The sequence below is a fragment of the Westerdykella ornata genome (assembly GCF_010094085.1).
Source record: "Westerdykella ornata strain CBS 379.55 unplaced genomic scaffold EI97scaffold_23, whole genome shotgun sequence".
NCBI classification, from domain to species: Eukaryota; Fungi; Ascomycota; class Dothideomycetes; order Pleosporales; family Sporormiaceae; genus Westerdykella; species Westerdykella ornata.
This window is the reverse complement of record NW_022986873.1, coordinates 182,660-199,725: the sequence shown is the minus strand read 5'-3', so window position 1 is coordinate 199,725 and position 17,066 is coordinate 182,660. Positions and strand designations below refer to the sequence as shown.

At 54.6% G+C, this 17,066-nt stretch overlaps 5 protein-coding genes across 5 annotated transcripts; 2 read left to right on the top strand and 3 right to left on the bottom strand.

Annotated features, from left to right (window-relative positions):
• Positions 1-3: 3 nt before the first annotated feature.
• EI97DRAFT_495670 (beta and beta-prime subunits of DNA dependent RNA-polymerase) lies at positions 4-3,686 on the top strand (the record flags this gene model as incomplete). The annotated part of the gene is made up of 3 exons (XM_033802445.1): positions 4-477; positions 543-629; positions 666-3,686. 3 exons carry the CDS (start codon positions 4-6, stop codon positions 3,684-3,686), a joined length of 3,582 nt encoding a protein of 1,193 aa, XP_033651491.1.
• A 101-nt stretch (positions 3,687-3,787) lies between these two features.
• Positions 3,788-4,739, bottom strand: EI97DRAFT_435601 (uncharacterized protein). Its single transcript, XM_033798898.1, has 2 exons — positions 4,434-4,739; positions 3,788-4,376 (listed from the first exon to the last, which is right to left on the bottom strand). Exons 1-2 carry the CDS (start codon positions 4,629-4,631, stop codon positions 3,960-3,962), a joined length of 615 nt encoding a protein of 204 aa, XP_033651490.1. The 5' UTR covers positions 4,632-4,739; the 3' UTR covers positions 3,788-3,959.
• Positions 4,740-6,022: 1,283 nt separating this feature from the next.
• EI97DRAFT_139707 (uncharacterized protein) lies at positions 6,023-11,461 on the bottom strand. The gene is made up of 2 exons (XM_033793192.1): positions 6,522-11,461; positions 6,023-6,464 (listed from the first exon to the last, which is right to left on the bottom strand). The coding sequence occupies exons 1-2, from the start codon at positions 11,317-11,319 to the stop codon at positions 6,211-6,213; spliced, it is 5,052 nt and encodes a 1,683-aa protein (XP_033651489.1). The 5' UTR covers positions 11,320-11,461; the 3' UTR covers positions 6,023-6,210.
• A 915-nt stretch (positions 11,462-12,376) lies between these two features.
• On the bottom strand, positions 12,377-14,842 carry EI97DRAFT_382621 (tetrapyrrole biosynthesis, uroporphyrinogen III synthase; the record flags this gene model as incomplete). Its single annotated transcript, XM_033795864.1, has 3 exons — positions 12,377-12,447; positions 12,505-13,584; positions 13,957-14,842. The coding sequence occupies 3 exons, from the start codon at positions 14,840-14,842 to the stop codon at positions 12,377-12,379; spliced, it is 2,037 nt and encodes a 678-aa protein (XP_033651488.1).
• Positions 14,843-14,979: 137 nt separating this feature from the next.
• EI97DRAFT_435599 (uncharacterized protein) lies at positions 14,980-16,983 on the top strand. The gene is made up of 3 exons (XM_033798897.1): positions 14,980-15,271; positions 15,362-16,507; positions 16,558-16,983. The coding sequence occupies exons 1-3, from the start codon at positions 15,128-15,130 to the stop codon at positions 16,789-16,791; spliced, it is 1,524 nt and encodes a 507-aa protein (XP_033651487.1). The 5' UTR covers positions 14,980-15,127; the 3' UTR covers positions 16,792-16,983.
• The last annotated feature ends 83 nt before the right edge of the window (positions 16,984-17,066 follow it).

The window sequence follows — 17,066 nt, the reverse complement described above, 5'->3', positions numbered from 1 at the left end:
GATATGGCACCCTCCGCGACGACAACACCATGGACGACCGACTTCAGCACCACGCGCCGTCAGCGTCTCTTCAAGTCGCCGCCCAATGACAAGACAGCCTATCCCATGCTGGCCGCCGCCGTGAACCCCCATATCAACTCCTTCAACACAATCTTCGCCCCTGGCGGCCAAATGGCCCAGGCCATCAAGGACATTGGCACCAAGGTCTTCTTGGACGGCGACCCGTATGCGCCCGGCGTCGACAGCGGAGAGAGGAACAGATTGTATGTGCGCATACAAGGCGTCTTCCTCGACAAGCCTGTTCTCCCCCCCTCCAACAAGCATGTCCTCAAGAACCGTAACATCCTGCCCGCCGAGTGCAGAGAGCGGCATAGCACATACCGTGGCAAGCTTCGTGTTCGCATCGAGTACAAGGTCAACAACGGTGACTGGCAGGAGGAGGTGCGCGAGCTAGGCTACGTGCCCATCATGCTCAGGGTAAGCGTTACCCTGCAGACCCGCTGCACGGTATCCATGGATGCATGCTAACCTTCCCGTGACAGTCGAACCGTTGTCATCTCGAGAAGATGAGCCCCGCTGAGCTCTTCCAGGCCAAGGAGGAGACCGAGGAGCTGGGAGGCTACTTCATTGTCAATGGCATCGAAAAGATTATACGAATGCTGCAGGTCAACAGGCGCAATTATCCCATGGCCATCCAGCGTAATGCCTTTACCAACCGCGGCCCTGGCTACACGAGTTACGGCATTCAAATTCGCTGCGTACGCCCCGATCAGACCTCCCAGACCAATGCCCTGCATTATCTGAGCGACGGTAACGTCAACTTCAGGTTCTCGTGGAGAAAGGCCGAGTACTTGGTCCCCGTCATGATGGTCCTCAAGGCACTCGTCGAGACAAATGACCGCGACATCTTTGAGGGAATCGTCGGCCCTGCCGGGTCCAAGGGGCTGGAGGAGAAGCAGTTCGTGACTGACCGGGTGGAACTACTCCTGCGCACCTACAAAGTCTATGGTCTGCACTCCCAAGCAAAGACCAGAGCTTATCTTGGTGAGAAGTTCAAAGTAATCCTCCAGATACCCGAGGATACAAGCGACGAAGATGCGGGCGTCGAGTTCCTCCGCAGGATTGTGTTACCCCATCTGGGTTGCTACAACGTCACCGAAAGCCAGAATGCAGACAAGTTCAGGATGCTACTCTTCATGATCCGGAAGCTATACGCACTAGTCGAAGGAGAGTGCGCCGTCGATAACCCTGACGCCGTCCAGAACCAAGAGGTCCTTCTTGGTGGCCACCTCTACGGTATGATTCTCAAAGAAAAGTTGGATGAGTGGTTACTCTCGTGGCGCCCTGCCCTGCATGACTGGGGACGTAAGTCAGATTGGGCACCCTTCACATCCCAGCAGTTTCAGCGCGACCTCCTCTCAAAAATCATCCGGAAGACGAACGAAAATATAGGCCAAGCCATGGTATATTTCCTCTCGACCGGGAACCTGGTCAGTCCCACCGGACTGGATCTTCAACAGACGGCCGGCTTCTGTGTGGTCGCCGAGAAGATCAACTTCTATCGATTCATCAGTCACTTCCGCATGGTTCACAGAGGTGCCTTCTTTGCACAGTTGAAGACGACGACAGTACGAAAACTGCTCCCAGAGAGTTGGGGTTTCCTGTGTCCAGTACACACACCCGATGGAAGTCCTTGTGGGTTACTCAACCATCTCGCACACAAATGCGAAATTGCCACTCAGGCCGTCGACGTCTCCGCAATCCCAAGGTTGGTTGCGGAATTGGGTGTATCCAGTAAGTCTTCCGCATCCCTCGATGCGAGTGTGGTCGTACAATTGGATGGCCGCGTCTTGGGTTTCTGCACGCCCAAGCAAGCCAAGGTTATTGGAGATACTCTCCGGTACTGGAAGGTTGAAGGCACCCATGGCGTGCCGCTTGAACTGGAGGTGGGATATGTTCCAAACTCCAATGGCGGCCAATATCCCGGAGTTTACATGTTTTCGCAATCCGCCCGCATGTACAGACCGGTCAAGTATCTACCCCTCGACAAGTTGGATTACGTGGGACCGTTCGAACAACCCTTCATGTCGATTGCATGCACAGATGCGGAGATTGTGTCAGGCGACTCTACGCACGTCGAATACGACCCCACCAACATCCTCTCCATCGTAGCGAACATGACCCCATTTTCCGATTTCAATCAATCTCCGCGAAACATGTACCAGTGTCAGATGGGCAAGCAATCCATGGGAACTCCGGGAACCGCCCTGCGATACCGTACGGACAACAAGACCTACCGCCTCCAGAGTGGACAAACCCCTGTCGTGCGACCGCCGCTCCACAATGAGTACGGCTTGGACAACTTCCCAAATGGCACCAACGCTGTTGTGGCTGTGATCTCGTACACGGGGTACGACATGGATGACGCCATGATCATAAACAAGTCCGCACATGAGCGCGGCTTTGGTCACGGCACCATCTACAAGACCAAGATCTGCGACCTACAAGACGGAGCAAAGAGGCCAACCCGAACCGTCTCCAAGCTGTTTGGATTCGCGCCTAAGGGGAACGTCAAGGCGCAATGGAGAAGGACCCTCGATGATGATGGGCTCCCTCGCGTCGGTACAGAGGTCCGCTACGGAGACGTAGTTGCCGCTTGGCACAACGTCTCCTATGATCCCGCCGCAGGCGAGTACGTCAACCGCGACGGCCAGACCAACTTCTTTAGATACAAGGAGGAAGAGACGGTGTTTATTGAGGAAGTTCGCCTCATGGGCTCAGAGTCCGGCAATGAGCCGTTGCAGAGGATAAGCGTCAAGCTCCGAGTTCCTCGCTCCCCCGTCATCGGAGACAAGTTCTCCTCTCGACACGGTCAAAAGGGTGTCATGTCCCAGAAATGGCCGGCCGTGGATATGCCGTTCTCCGAGAGCGGCATCCAACCCGACGTCATCATCAATCCCCACGCATTCCCGTCTCGTATGACCATCGGCATGTTTGTCGAGTCGCTGGCAGGCAAAGCCGGTGCACTCCACGGCATCGCCCAGGACTCGACGCCCTTCCGCTTCGACGAGAAGAACACGGCCGTCGATTACTTTGGGCACCAGCTCATGAAAGCGGGATACAACTACTACGGCAACGAGCCCATGTACAGCGGCATCACGGGCCAGGAGCTCGCCGCCGACATCTACATCGGCGTCGTCTACTACCAGCGCCTGCGTCACATGGTCAACGACAAGTACCAAGTGCGCACCACGGGTCCGGTCAACCAGCTCACGGGTCAGCCCATCAAGGGCAGGAAGAAGGGCGGTGGTATTCGTGTCGGAGAGATGGAGCGCGATGCTCTGCTCGCTCACGGGACGGCGTTCCTGCTGCAGGATCGGCTGATGAATTGCTCGGATTATACGAAGGTGGCGATTTGCAGGGCGTGCGGCAGCTTCTTGACCACAGCGCCGACGGTGGGTGAATTTGATAAGAAGAGGAAGGGCACCAGTAAGGTGAGGTGTAGGAGGTGTGCGAAGCTGGCGGAGGGCATGGAGAGTAGGAACGAGGTGTGGATGGACGCGCAGGGAATCAGATACGTGGGCGGTGACGATGTAGCTGTGGTGGCGGTGCCGGGGGTGTTGAAGTATCTGGATGTCGAGTTGGCGAGCATGGGTGTCCGGTTGAAGTTCAAGGTGGAGCCGTAGATGTAGAAAAAAAAAAGGGGGCACGAGGCGTGTCTCATTGATGGCTGAGTATGACGTCGGCATTTACTGGCGCTTCAAGGGAGGGAAAGGTGTCATTACGTATGGGTTCCGGGATCAGTAGAATGAATGAATTGCGACACTATTAAGTCGTCATGTAGGCCTGACTACATGGTTAAGCTCATCATAGTAACCCATATTCCGCATCTCCACGTGGAAATCCATGACTGCAATCTGCCAACGGCATCGCCCATTATAGGGAACAAAGCCCATCCCTCACTGAGACCTCCACTGCTGAATCTCGCTCTCACTCAGATGCCTTAACTTGTTGACAGACGGGGCCTGCCCAGTCACCACCCCCTTGGCCAGCTCCACAACCCCTCCGACCACCGTCCTCTTCGCAATGGCGTACTGCGCCGTGTTCGCCTTGACCCTGATGATGCCGATCCTGGGGTCATCGGGACCACCGTCGTGAACCCCGTCTCCGAGATCGCCCAACCACGCCTTCAGGCTGGGGCTGTAGTACTTTTTGATCTCCTCGCGGTCCGTCTCGATGGTGGCATGCCCGGAGATGCTGGCCCAGTCGCCCGAGGGGGTGATGAAGGAGATGTTCACCGCGGGATGGGTGTGCAGGTCGTCGGTTTTGCCCGACTCGGTGTTGGTGTGGAAGAGGAGGTCGAAGCCGTTGCCTTCCTATAGATCGCCATCATGTTAGAGGTATTGGGTCTCTCGATGGGAGATGGTACGCACCTGGGCGGCCAACGCCATGGCCCGCGATGCCAGCAGGTCCGAGTTGACCGTCTGCGTGGTCATCATGCAGAACTTGTGCTCTTGGATGAAGTTGAGCAGGTCCTGAACCTTTTCTTTCAATGGGGGTTCGTCCAGATTCTTTTGGGTGTATGGGTCGGCGGGCTTGCTGCTCGTGTCTGTGTGGCTGAAGGTGGACATTGTGTTTGATTACTCCGCTGTCCAAAGAGGGGATGGGAGGTTGGTTTGGTTCGGATAGTAGTCTGAGTACTTGAAGAGGGGAAGGGGATAATAGTCTGAGTACTTGAGGAGGGGGAAGTGGTGTTGTGCCTTATAAAGCTCGAGGGCACGGCATGCCAGTGACGTCAAGGAGCTCCCACCCCTCTTTGCAATACCAGCTCTCATTAGCAAATACTACTTAGCTTTCGCGTTCGAACGATAGAACCAAGTCCCTAAGAAAAGACATAGCTAAGCTGAGAACGCACCTAGGCAGCTAACGCAGATCCGAGTTCACCATCTGCGTCGTGTTCGTCATCATGCAGAACCCAACTCTCTCTACGACGCGTGCGCAAGAAAAATTGAGATATTATCTCTTACAGATAGGATCCAATACAGCTTAAAGAATCTAAAATTTTCAATTAGTTCTATTATTTTGCGTGTTAGGGTGTAGGATGGCAGTCGTGGTTTGGGGAGGCGGCAGGAGAGATAGATTCTATCGTGTCACACTCCTCGCACACCCACGTAGATAATTAGTACGCTAACACATCGCCTCACCTCTTGAACGCCTGCTCGACGGAGGATCTGAGAGAGTACTGCGCCTTCGCACATTCGACTGAGCATCCCTCTGTACTTCTGCTCCAAGTTGGATCACCAGTCTAATTATGCTACTAGAGCACAGCACCGCGTATGCACGAAATCGCTCTCGGAATCCTTCTTGCTTCTTATACCCATATATCTGGTATCACTAACCTCGTACGTCCTTGCAGCTCACTACCCCCAATGCCCTCTCCCCTTCACCTGGGAAAAATGGCGGGAACGCTTCATACACGACACGAATCAACATGGACCAGTGCCCCTCATGGTGGTACCGAAATGGGGAGCGTATGACGGACACTGGAATGTAGACCGCGCGAGTGAACAGACCGAGGATAGCCCACTCCATTCCTTTGCGCCAGGCCAACCTCTACTTAGACTTGGTGACAGCAACCCGCCCGCCCCTGCGGTACGCACGCTAGCTACACCACCTCCGATGAAAAGTTTCGAAAATGACGGATATATCTCGTCACCGCCACTGAATCCAGAGCGTACATGGGACATCTGGGATCCTGACACGGAGAGAAAATCAAGCCTCGAAAGCGGCTTCTTGAGGAGCTGGAGACAGATAGCCAGGATGGACCGTTGCTGAAGCGAATTTGTAGACTATTATTAGTGCCCAAGCAGGTTCGTGGACTTCAGCTGCGGAAAAAAAAGAAGACCGCCCACCCCGTCGTAACGTCTTCATTAATTACAATTTACAACAAGTAACCGGACTGAGCGTGAACCCGAAAACGCCGTCCCTCATGGTAACGTTCGTCAGAGACATGATAAGGTGACAAGCTGAATACAAGGTAAGGGCATGTAAGAATAATGCCGCCGCTAAAGGGGTATTAACATGGCCAAAAAGCCCAACAAAATACACCGAAAGATGAAGTAACATGTGCAGAGAAATAGGAAAGAAAAGATGACGGGAGAGCGAGCCAGACAGAGAGATGGTGAGCACCCCTGCGCAGGGCGAGGGGCATCACTCATACCTCCGACTCAGTTTCGTAATCTCCTCATCCGTCAAGGCGGCCACCCAAAGACATCTACTGATGATGCTCGGATCAGGTCGGAAACTGTACTTTGCGCTTGCCTCAATGAGACGCAGGAGACTCTTGACGATCATGGCAGCCGTACGGTACCGCTCAAAGTTGACAAGGCGCTCGCCGGCGACGGGACGTGTGTCGATGAAGGCCGGTTTCTGCGCGTTATAAATTAGGTCACGGGTATAGATGCCTGATTACCATTAGATCTCATCTTTCCCGGTGCCTGTGAAACGTGGTGTGCACATACCGATGAAGGGGATACAGCCTTCCTCAACAGAAGTCGTCTCCATTTCAACCCGCAGATTGTGGAAATTCCGCAGAGGCTGCACAAGCGCCTCCAAAGCTCTCATCGTGTGCATCTCTGAGACCGGGATAAACGCCCAGGTGTGCTTCAGGCGAGAGATATCCGACGACAACAACGCAATTGTGATCTGGTACATTGTCGCGTAGTTCCGGAGCCGGCGCGCATGAGCCGCTATGTGGATGTACTTTACAATGCAGTGGGCTCGTTCTTCGATGGCTTCGGTGAGGAGTATCTCTGAAACAACCCATTTCACGACGAGGTTGAATCTGGCGATGACGACGTCGACGCCGCGTGCGTCCTCCGTTCGGAGATACTCTACCCAGTCGCGTATACGAGGCGAGGATTGCTTCCATCGGAGTTCAATCAGCTCTTTCCAGTCAACCTCATCGAGTGCATCTTTCTCAATCAGAGTGAACTGTTGAGCAAGTATTTCCGAGTCGAAAGCGAGGACGAATGGAAAGTGCGCTGGCGGTGGTTGATCGGTATCCTTGGTGAGTTCCTGCAGCTCAATAGCGGGTTCGGTTTTACTATTTGCTAGTTGGGTGGCATCTTCAAAAGTCTGGTTGTTCAGCCGTGAAGTGGGTGTTAGGCCGGGCGTTGGAAGGCCACGATCAAAAACAGTGGCGCTAACTTGAGGACTATGGCCCAGCTTGTTGGCCGTGAGAGGCGGCGTTGGCGGATGGTGTAAAGGATGCATGGGAAGGGGTTCTTTGTCGTCGTCGGCCGCCGCGGGCTCGTCATCGAAGAAGCTCCTGATGCCGTGGCCCGTCCCATCCGACCGAGTAACCGCCGCAGAAGCTTCGTCGGCCATGTCGGAAAGGTCCTCATCGTCGTCAAGGAGGAAAGACTCTCGGGGTATGGAGGAGCCTCGCATAGTTCCATTCTTGGGTACCCTCTTCAGGGACTCGGTCTCAAGCACATGCTCAACCGACGAATTCGGGGACGCAAGATCCGAAGGGGAGGGCCTATCAAACCAGGTTGGTGGACTGTTTGGTTTGAGGGGTTCAGGTTTTGCCGAAGAAGTCATCGACTGGAATGTCTCTGATCTTGGCGAATTTCCTACTTCGATTGGGAACCGGTCAAGAAGTGGTGTGACAGCGAAAGAGTCATCCGATCCTACGCCAGAGGTGGCATCCGGGACACGACGGTGGAAGTGCTCAGTAGATGAGTGGTACAGGCCCTGATTGTCGGCTCCAGGCGATGTCGGTGATTGACTATGAGGGGCATCGGCGTGTGATTGTACTCTACTACGCTCCAGGGTGTGACCGCGTAAGTGGGCAGGGGGGTCACCATCTTGTGGATTTAGTGTTGTTCGCGGTGAGGGGTCGGGAGTCTTCTTCTCATAGCGGCCCTCAAGCTTCATGAGAGCAGCTTCTATACCTCCATCGTCATCTGTGTCATCAGGTAAAGCGGCCAATTTGGCCACTTCAGCCTCGAAAGAAGGTCTTAGATTGGGCTGTGAGGAGTGCGTGTCAACCAGAGATATAGGTTTCTTAGGTACTTCCGGCTGCTCCGTGTTATGCGCGTTGTTCAGTTCGCTGGAAGCTTCGACGAAATGACCAGACCGCAGAATGACGGAGTTGGCTACTGAATGCGTGTGATTTGATATTGAGCCAGTGGAAGCTGGACGCTGTATATGTTGCAGATCGTGTACATTGTCTACAGCCCGCAAATCGCCTCCGGGGCGGCGCCGCAATTGTCGCATAGGGGCTGGCGGCGCAGTTGGTTGGCGATCCAAGAAGAATGGGTCGTTGTGAGATGACATAGTCTGAAAGCTGGCCATGCTGGCGGTAGTATTCTGTCGACTGAGTCCGCTGTTATGAGATGCATGTCTCCTGAGTGATGTGGGCCCCGTCATCGAAGCCATGGTTGAACCGCGTCCTCGGGACGAGTGCAAATTTTCGCGACCCTCTGACCGGGATTGTCTCTGACTTGGGGGATGCGAAGCAGAATCAGTAGAAACTCGTCTATCGCTTGGAATGTGGGCATCCATGTTGCTGTGGCGAGGAGTCTGCGCTGGACCTGGGGTCGTACTCACCGCCAGTGGTTCGCCCATCGATGAGCGTGGTTGCGGAGGTGTTGGAACCGTTGCCATAACGGGTTCGCCGTCAGCTGGAGGGTTGAGTAGAGCTCCCGACATGAACGGGAGGTCAGGTGGACCGGTATCATCCATGATGACAATGGACTTGCTGCCCACTGTGATGTTGCTATATAGGCGCAGTTGATCCTGCTTACTAGCAGTGTTGGAAGCAGGTGCAGGAGGAGGTGTTTCTTTAGCCTCGAAGTCAAAAACAAACTCGCTCAAATCACCCTTAGAATCGGTCGGCGGATGAGGTTGTTGATCCTCTCGCGCTTGCTGATTGATTGCTTCCCGAAAACTGTCAGCGACTTTTGAGGCAAGCATGTCAATTCTGACTTGAGGCCGTTGCCGTGCATATCTGCGTTTGTGAACTCCTCCTGAGGCTGTTGAGACCAATGCGGCATGCGAGCTTCGATTGGGGTTCATAGTGTGATGAGAATGCGCAGCCGCACCAAGATGAGGAGCAGTTATCGACGGTTGCTTGCTGCTCAACGCTCGCCGCACACTGCCCAAGATTTTCTTCATCCCCGGATTGGGTCCATGACCGCCACGAATGTGCAGCTCTTCACCTACTCCGTCCACCTGTTCAAGCTGTAGATGAGATCTTGTATGGCGCAATCCACCGTTCTTCACGTCCATGAACGGCGAGCCTGGCAGGAAAATGCCACCCCGAATCAAGCTACCAGGTACTGTTGACAATGCAGATAGCCTTACATCCGGCGCGGCATTCTTTGGAATCGGGAGGGGTGCTCTTTGATCCCTCAACGCATCGGAGAAACTTCCGCTTCGTTTGTGGGAATGGGATGGCCGGTTCAGCCTTTTACTAGGGCTCGAGAAAGGAGGACTGGGTGCAAAACGAGGCGTGGGAGCGTTTGGGACCGGGTGCGGATACAGAGGCGCGTCGGGCGGAGAATCAGCTCTGTGTAGTAGCCGCATTGGAATGGAACAGGACAGTACTGGAATACTACGTTCGCTCTCCGGCGAGAGGGGGACCTTGGGGCCTCCATACTCCTGGCAGGGTACAAAAGGCGAGCTGAGCGAATTTTGAGGGGTATGGCGAAGGCCTCGAGCCCAGTCAATGTGGCCGCTGGCAAACTGATCGTTCGGATTTGATCCTGTCGTCTCCAATTTGGCGGTAGGTTCGACTTGCCCGGGCGGGCCCGAAGGCATTGGTAAAATCTGGGGGCGTTCTAAGGCAATCGACGAGTCAGGTTGGCCACCAGGGAGAAGATCCTCATCTGCCATGTCTCTGCCGATACCATCTTCACTGTCCCAATGTAGCGCACAAGTACGCCTCCAGCACTTCTTCAGCTCCCCTACTATTTTGATGTCGCCTCCGCCTCCGTCCTCGCGAGCTTTGAGGGCCTTGTATAAGGTGTTGACCAGATCGCAGAAATGGACTCGTAGGGAATATACGGGGAGAAAGTCATCTACGAAATAGTTGAGGATCCAATGCCGCAGCGCGACAAATGTGCGCACGCGTACAATGCGGCCAAAGTCATCTTGCCTGTTGACAGCCCATTGCAATCGGGATATCAGATAAGCGACGAGATCACGACATGACAGGAACGATCGAAATGTCAGGAAAAAGTCGGATAGCAGCTCATAATCCAGAAAGCTTGGAGACGTTATATGAGCAACGAGGCGTGAGGGAGTGGCTCCAAGTATATCACCTGAAGGAGAAAAGCGGACTACGGCGGGGTCGTCTGGGTTGATTGTAAGGTCATCATACACCTGAGGTCCAATTGGCAGTTTTGAAACACGTGCGGAAGAAGGAACACTGGCAGCGTGCACTGTTCCAGGTTCCATGGTGGTGCGGTAGTTTGCTGGAGCGGGTGAGTAGACGTCCGAACGAGGACGGGATGATAGGAAGGAGTGAGTGGCTCGCAACGGGCTGAGGAGCGTACTGCGGAAATCGTCAGTCCCAGAAGCGCGGGTATAGACGGAGCTGCGCAGAATCGGGGTGCCGTGGGCGCTGAAACGCGGCGTGCCCAAGCGGTAGTGCGGGATGGGGACCTCGAGCAGAGGCGCAGCGGCGGTATCTGCAGTTTTGGGGCGACCAAAGGGTGGGCGCTCAATGACAACCTTGAAAGTGCCTGGTTCGGTGCTATGAGAGGTGAGGGTGTGAGCATCAACGGTAGAGAAGGAGCGCGAGCGAGTGTGAGGGGCGAGACGAGGTGGAGAGGAGGTGAAGGGAGCGGCGCGGTCGTCTCGGGCATGTTCTCTGCCTAGGGCGGGAGGCAGCGTGGTGTAGTCGAGGCGGGAATCGGATCCGTCATTGCTCAAATGGCGGGAGTCGACTGTGGCGCTGTCGGGGGGAGTATGGGGAGGGAAGGTGAAGGTGTCGGTGGGCGGAGAGTGGTGGTGTCGCTGGCTCGGGGCGCGCACGACGGGCCTCAGGTAGATGATGCCGCGATTGAAGTTGGCGACGGTGAAGGAGTGACCCGAGCCAGACGCCGAGGGGGCGGTGCCGCTGGACGTGGTACGCGCGCGGGGGCGTCTCTGGTGTCGCAGGTGCGGCGGCGGCGGCGGCTGGAATGGTCGTCGGGAGGGTGCAGCCAGAGGAGGAGGAGGAAGAGGAGGAGGAGGAGAATGAGGTGTGGTGGAGATGGAGATGGTGCTGCCGTCGTGCGCTGGCAGCAGGCCCAGGGGCCCATCCATCTCAATTGATCCGGCGCGCCGCGATACGGCGGCCACGGTTTCATCGGCAGCGCATTGTTTTAATAATGAGTAGACACTCCGCAGCCATGGAGCCTTGGAAGAAGAGGAGGCTAGTAGGAGGACGGAGATGGATGGACAGAGGTGGAAACGGTCTGAGCGGCCTGGACCCAAGTCAACAACATGTGGACTGCCCGTGGTCGCCCCAGCCTCCCACGTGCCTCTTCTTCACCCATCTTCAAGATTTAATGTTCAGCCCCAGCCGCCATTTGTATTTAGCAGCAATAATAAAAACACCGAGTACATACTACAGTACCCTCAATATGAATCCGCCGGACGGGGGGAATGAAGCCCCCCGCCATAGCTTGTCGATGGCCATATGTTTGCCATATTTATGGCACGAAAATATCAAGCTGAAGACATGGCTTTTTGCCGACTTTATTACCAAGGTTTGATCACAAGGGCCGGATTTGATCCTTCGTTGCAGGCCATATTCCCCCCGGGCGACCTTTTCCTAGAGATTCTACCATGTTATAATTAACTAGCCCGAACTCCAACTCAGGAACAAGGCCTCGTGCCGACAAGATCTATCCGGGGCCTGCGTACTCTGTACTTACAAGTGGAGCGTAAAGTAGTCATGCGTACTTTGGAGACATGCTACAACCTCGGAATTATTGATCCCTCGTACGATGCAGCGGCCTCCTTTTCAAAAAAAACTAGTCATGATCGCGGCATGATAATCGTCGGCAAGCCGCAGGAGCAGCGGTATGGGGCTGTAAGTACCTAATGACTTGCATATTGACTCGAATACCGGTCACGTTATATTATAAAGCTGAACGATACCCAGGTACATATGTACAATCCGTATGCATGACACAGACAGTACAAAGTACATTATGCCGGACCGCATTGACTACATACAAGCTTAAGTATGCCAGATTAACGCTGGGAGCTCACCTGACAGAGACACTGCGATCCCCACTAATAACTAGTACTGAGTACGGAGTACAAACCATAATTGGTGCAACCCTATATGCCGTTGCCGCAACCCATATCCTGCTCACCACGTCGTCGGTACCTGTGGATACTCGGCTTTGCTCAGCTTGAGATCGACGAATACAGTATCATCGCCTGCCACGTCTGTTAGCCACTGTTCCTCGAACGAGAAGATTACAGGACACCACTTACCATCGAGGTTTTGCACCCGCAGTTCGTCTTCATATTGGAGCTGCTCAAGCTCCTCCCCGGGTGCCTCCTTGCCTTGCTCCTCGTTCGCCTTGGTTGCATGCACCGCCTTCTCCGTATTCTCTCCGATAAGCAGGATCTGAGCATTCTCATAGTCCAGATATTTCGGCTTGACCTCCGTCCATGCTAAGCCACGGAATTCTTCGATAATCTCCTTGGGGAACTCGGGGCCCTTCGGAAGCCGTGCACTTGCTGGGCCCGGGCGCTCAGGGTTCTTCACACTTATGATGAAGCTGCCCTGCGAACGTAGTCCCAGGTCCTCCTGCACCTCTCCCAGGTCCTCTGGAATCGTCAATGAATATGCTAGATGCGTGGTTCCGTCATCTGTGCGGGTAATCGCGTATACTCCTTCTGCAATGGGCGTGACGGGTTCTTGACGGCGTGTGCCTGAAGTTTTGGTTTCGTACTCTGTCGCTTTGAAGAAGTTCTCCTTGAGGTCCTTGATACTCGTTTTGGACTTCTCCACGAATGCCATGAAGCGGTCTCTGTGGCTCTTGGGAAATGTCTTCTTCGGCAGCGCAAACAATCGGTTCGCTGGCTCGTCAGGGATCGGTCCTTGCCCGAGCTTTGTCTCGGCCGGCAAGGGACGCAAAACAAAATAGGTCCTCTGCAGGTCGCCGACACTTTCTGGATTCTCGATACCTACTCGGCTCCGGGCAAAAAAGTAGATGATACCCTTCTCCACAATGTTCGATGCCATCTTCTCCGCGCGTTCGGTGTCCTTCTCAAGGGCTTCGCTCTCCGGTTTTGCGGGCGCTTTGGCCTTGCTACTGTCTTGGTTGGTTCCTTTCGTCTTTTTGGGAGGGCCATTGGCCTCTGCAGCTGAAGGGGCCTCCTTCATCTCAGCCTCAACTTGCTTCTCATGCTTCCCAGCTCCCTCGATGTTCTCCTCGATCTTGGTTTGTTTTTTGGCCGCTTTGGGCTTGGAATCCTCCTTAGAAGGGTGCTCCTTTCTCTTGCTTCGAGTGGCAGCCCTCTCGGCCGGCCGGGGACCAGAGTGTGAGCGTGTGGTCACCATGTTGCCTGTTGTTGCTCCGCAAGGGTTGTGATTATTGTGCACAGAATGGAATGATGAGGAGGCTAGGTCATGGACGCTCACTTGCTGGTGTACAGCACGTTCATCTGATCTCCTTTGCGCACGTGAGCGAGGGGAGCCGGGAGTGGAGGTGGAGGAGTGACGTCACGCGGTGGCAGCAAACACCACCTGGGCGAAGCCCTTTGAAAGTACACAGTATATTAGAAACACAATGCAGGTTTTGTCGATTGGGTTGCGGCATATTCCCTTGAATGGAAGTTCCAATGTGCAGAGATGCTATATATGACACGACATTGAATGCTGAAAGAGCAGCAGTTAAGTGTACGACCGCCTGGTATTTTCGAGAAAAGCCTTGATACCATTGCCGACTCCTTCGGCTGTTGGCTCCTCAGCGCAGACGTCTGGCGAGAATCCAAAGTCGTGGACGAGATAGTCGCGTGTCGTTGATCCTATCGTAGCGACGAAGATGTTGTGAGCGGGTCGAGCTTCGCTGTTGACTCTCCCGGTTTGCTCGTCGAGCACGCCCAGGCCTTCCAGCATGGCTTTGCATCCCGTAGGAGAGAAGACAACGACCCATTGGGTTGGCTTTCCGCGTTTGATATTTTCCTGGACAATCGAGGAGAAGTTGTCCTTGAAAGGGAGCATCTCCCCCGTCTCGTACACCACCAGTTCGTCTATTCGGCAGCGCCTCTCAGGGCCCAGGTCCTCGGATTGTAAGGTCTTTGGAATGATGTCCCTGCGTTTGTCGCCAACCAGAAACAGTAGCGGGGGTTTGCTGGGCCCATTATATACATCATTGTAATGCTTCAGCATGAAAGCAGCCAGAGCCTCCCCGTTCCCACATGCTTCTCCTAGAATAGGACATTGAAGACCGATCGCTCTGAGGCCCCGGGCAGTGGCAGGTCCAACCACGTATAGCGGAAGGGTCTCGGGTAGCAACTCGTCTACAGGCTTTCCTTCCTTTCTCAGGTCTTCAATGATCTTGGCGAACGCCTCCACAGCTCGTTGAGAGGTGAAAATGATAGCGCCGTACTTATTCAGACCTTGTTTAGACTCGTGGAGAAAGGCTCCCTCTGTGATCTCCTGGCGGACTCGAGCTAAGGCATCCTCCTTGCCGTGATGCTCCAGAACCGGCAAGAAGATAGGGTCGAAATCAGCAGCAAAGTAGTCCTCGTACCGGTCAGTGGGAGTAGATCTGGTCTTGAGGAGGAGAATGGGGGTCTTACCCCTCGTGTTCGGCGGCATGGTCTGGGAAACGGGGAAGTCGGGGGTCGAGGACCGACACCGATAAAACAGTGAGTGGATCAGCGTAGTCGAACCCCTGCGCACGTGCCAAGCACTCCGGAAACCTAACCTTACTTTTAGCGGTCCACAGAAATTCGGCGGCCCCTCGAGAGTCAACGTCGCCGCATCTACTTTCACCACGGGGGCGCCCATATCAATAGATCCAGCCCCTCGACTCCCTCCATTCCTCACAATCCCACCTAGCTTCTCGAAACCATCAGTACACTCCTCTCGCGGACTTGCACCATGGCCGACGTCGCCGCGCCTGCCAAATCCCCTGCCGCTGAGGGCAAACAGCATATTGTCAAGCCCGAGAAGCCTGACGAGGAGAAGTACAAGGAGGAGCTTGCCAAAGCCGAGAAGGCACACGCAGCCGCTCAAGAGAAATATGTAAGTAGTTCATGGCGGCCGTCCGCCGCGACAACTGCATCTACCCGACCACCGACCGGCCCTGCAGAACCTGTGCTAACGCTCTCTTAGAATGCGGCAAAGGCCAAGGTGGATCTTGCCCGAGGAGGTGGGCCCAACAAGGACTCTCCCAATGCAAAGCGACAACAGGAACTGAAGGCCGAACTGGCCCAAATCCGACAGACCCAGCAAGGCAACAAGTCTTCCAGAAACGCAGTCCATGAGCGCATCAAGAAGCTGGACGAACAACTCAAATCCCGCCTCGCCGAACTCAAGACTGCCAAAAGCCGTGTGAACTACAAGTCAGTTGAGGATGTCGATCGCGAGATTGCACACCTTCAGAAACAGGTCGATACGGGAACGATGAAGCTGGTCGATGAGAAGAAGGCTCTTACAGAGATTACGAACCTCAACAAACTCCGTAAAAACTTCTCCGGCTTTGAGGCGCAGCAGAAGGCCATTGACGATCTCAAGGCCCAGATTGCGGAGCAGAAAAAGCTCTTGGACGACCCTGAACAGAAGGCCCTCAGCGACAGGTACTCCAAGTTGCAGGCGGAACTCGATGGTCTCAAGGCCGAGCAAGACAACGCCTATAAGAACCTCAACTCGCTGCGCGACGAGCAGACCAAGGCCAGGAACGAGCAACAAGAGAAGTATATGGCCCTGAAGCAACTCAAGGATACCTACTATGCTCAGAAGCGCGCATGGCAGGAGTACGACTTCCAGGCTCGTAAGGCCCGTCAGGAGCGGAGACGTCAAGAGCAGCTTGAGTGGCAGAACAACAAGAAGAAGGAGGCCGCAGCAAAACGTTTGGAAGAGGCGTCGGCCCCTGCCTATCAAGATGAGATTCTTTCTGCAGAGGGCCTCATCAGATACTTCGATCCGTCCGCTTTGCCTGCCAAGGAGGCTGCCACCGGGAGCAAGTTTGCGGCTTCGGCACAACGCACTGTCGACGACTCCGGCCTCAAAGGCATGAAGATTGCCAAGAAAGACGACGAGGACTACTTTGTTGGTGGAGGTGGCAAGAAGAAGAAGGGTAAGAAGGGCGGGCCTGCCCCTGCTGAAGCAAAGTTTAATGTGAACTTTGGTGTCCTTCAAGAGCTGCAAAAGGTCGGTGTTGAGGCCCCTTCGAGCCAAGCCGAAGTACCTGCGGTCGTTGAGAAGCTGAAGGCGAAGCTTGAGCACTGGAAGGCGGATCAGGACCGCAAGACGAAGGAGGTGAGTTAGATGCAGAGTAACTCCCCATTCATCCATCTAACGTGTTTTAGAATATCGCCAAGGCGCAAAAGGAGATTGAACGTCTTGAAGCCGAAGGTCTTGAAGGCGATGCGAGCACCGACACGGCCCGCAAGCCCGCTCAAAAGAACCAGGCCATCAATGGCAAGCCCGTGTCGGCTGACGCTGAGCTGAAGCAGGAGAAGGACGCTGAGGGGGACGTCGCCGAGGAGCTGAAAAAGGCCTCCCTCGAGGACAAGGAGAACGAGCAGCCAGCAGAGGCTTAGAGGGCCGTTACGGTGTCTTGTTGAGTAGTGGATTGAAAGGTGATCATGAGCGCCGGCGTTACCGGGTTTACCCGTATTCCAGCTACTTGTTGTGTATTGTAGTTAATGAAAATCTTGATGACGAGGCGGGCGATCTTGTTTACTCGCGCTAAAGTCCCCAAAGTTGCTTAGGCACTGGTCCCCTCTTGTCATTGGGCTCAACCTCCTTGAAGAGTCGCTTTGAAGACTCGGTTTTACCATGCGTATCAGGATCCAAAGTAGCCCATGTAGGCTTC

Coding starts and splice junctions, on each gene's coding strand:
- EI97DRAFT_435601 (XM_033798898.1), bottom strand. CDS start 4,631: ATGTCCACCTTCAGCCACACAGACACGAGCAGCAAGCCCGCCGACCCA. Junction 4,377..4,433: donor CCATGGCGTTGGCCGCCCAG/GTGCGTACCATC, acceptor GGCGATCTATAG/GAAGGCAACGGCTTCGACCT.
- EI97DRAFT_139707 (XM_033793192.1), bottom strand. CDS start 11,319: ATGGATGGGCCCCTGGGCCTGCTGCCAGCGCACGACGGCAGCACCATC. Junction 6,465..6,521: donor AGGCTGTATCCCCTTCATCG/GTATGTGCACAC, acceptor AATGGTAATCAG/GCATCTATACCCGTGACCTA.
- EI97DRAFT_435599 (XM_033798897.1), top strand. CDS start 15,128: ATGGCCGACGTCGCCGCGCCTGCCAAATCCCCTGCCGCTGAGGGCAAA. Junction 15,272..15,361: donor CAGCCGCTCAAGAGAAATAT/GTAAGTAGTTCA, acceptor ACGCTCTCTTAG/AATGCGGCAAAGGCCAAGGT. Junction 16,508..16,557: donor AGGACCGCAAGACGAAGGAG/GTGAGTTAGATG, acceptor AACGTGTTTTAG/AATATCGCCAAGGCGCAAAA.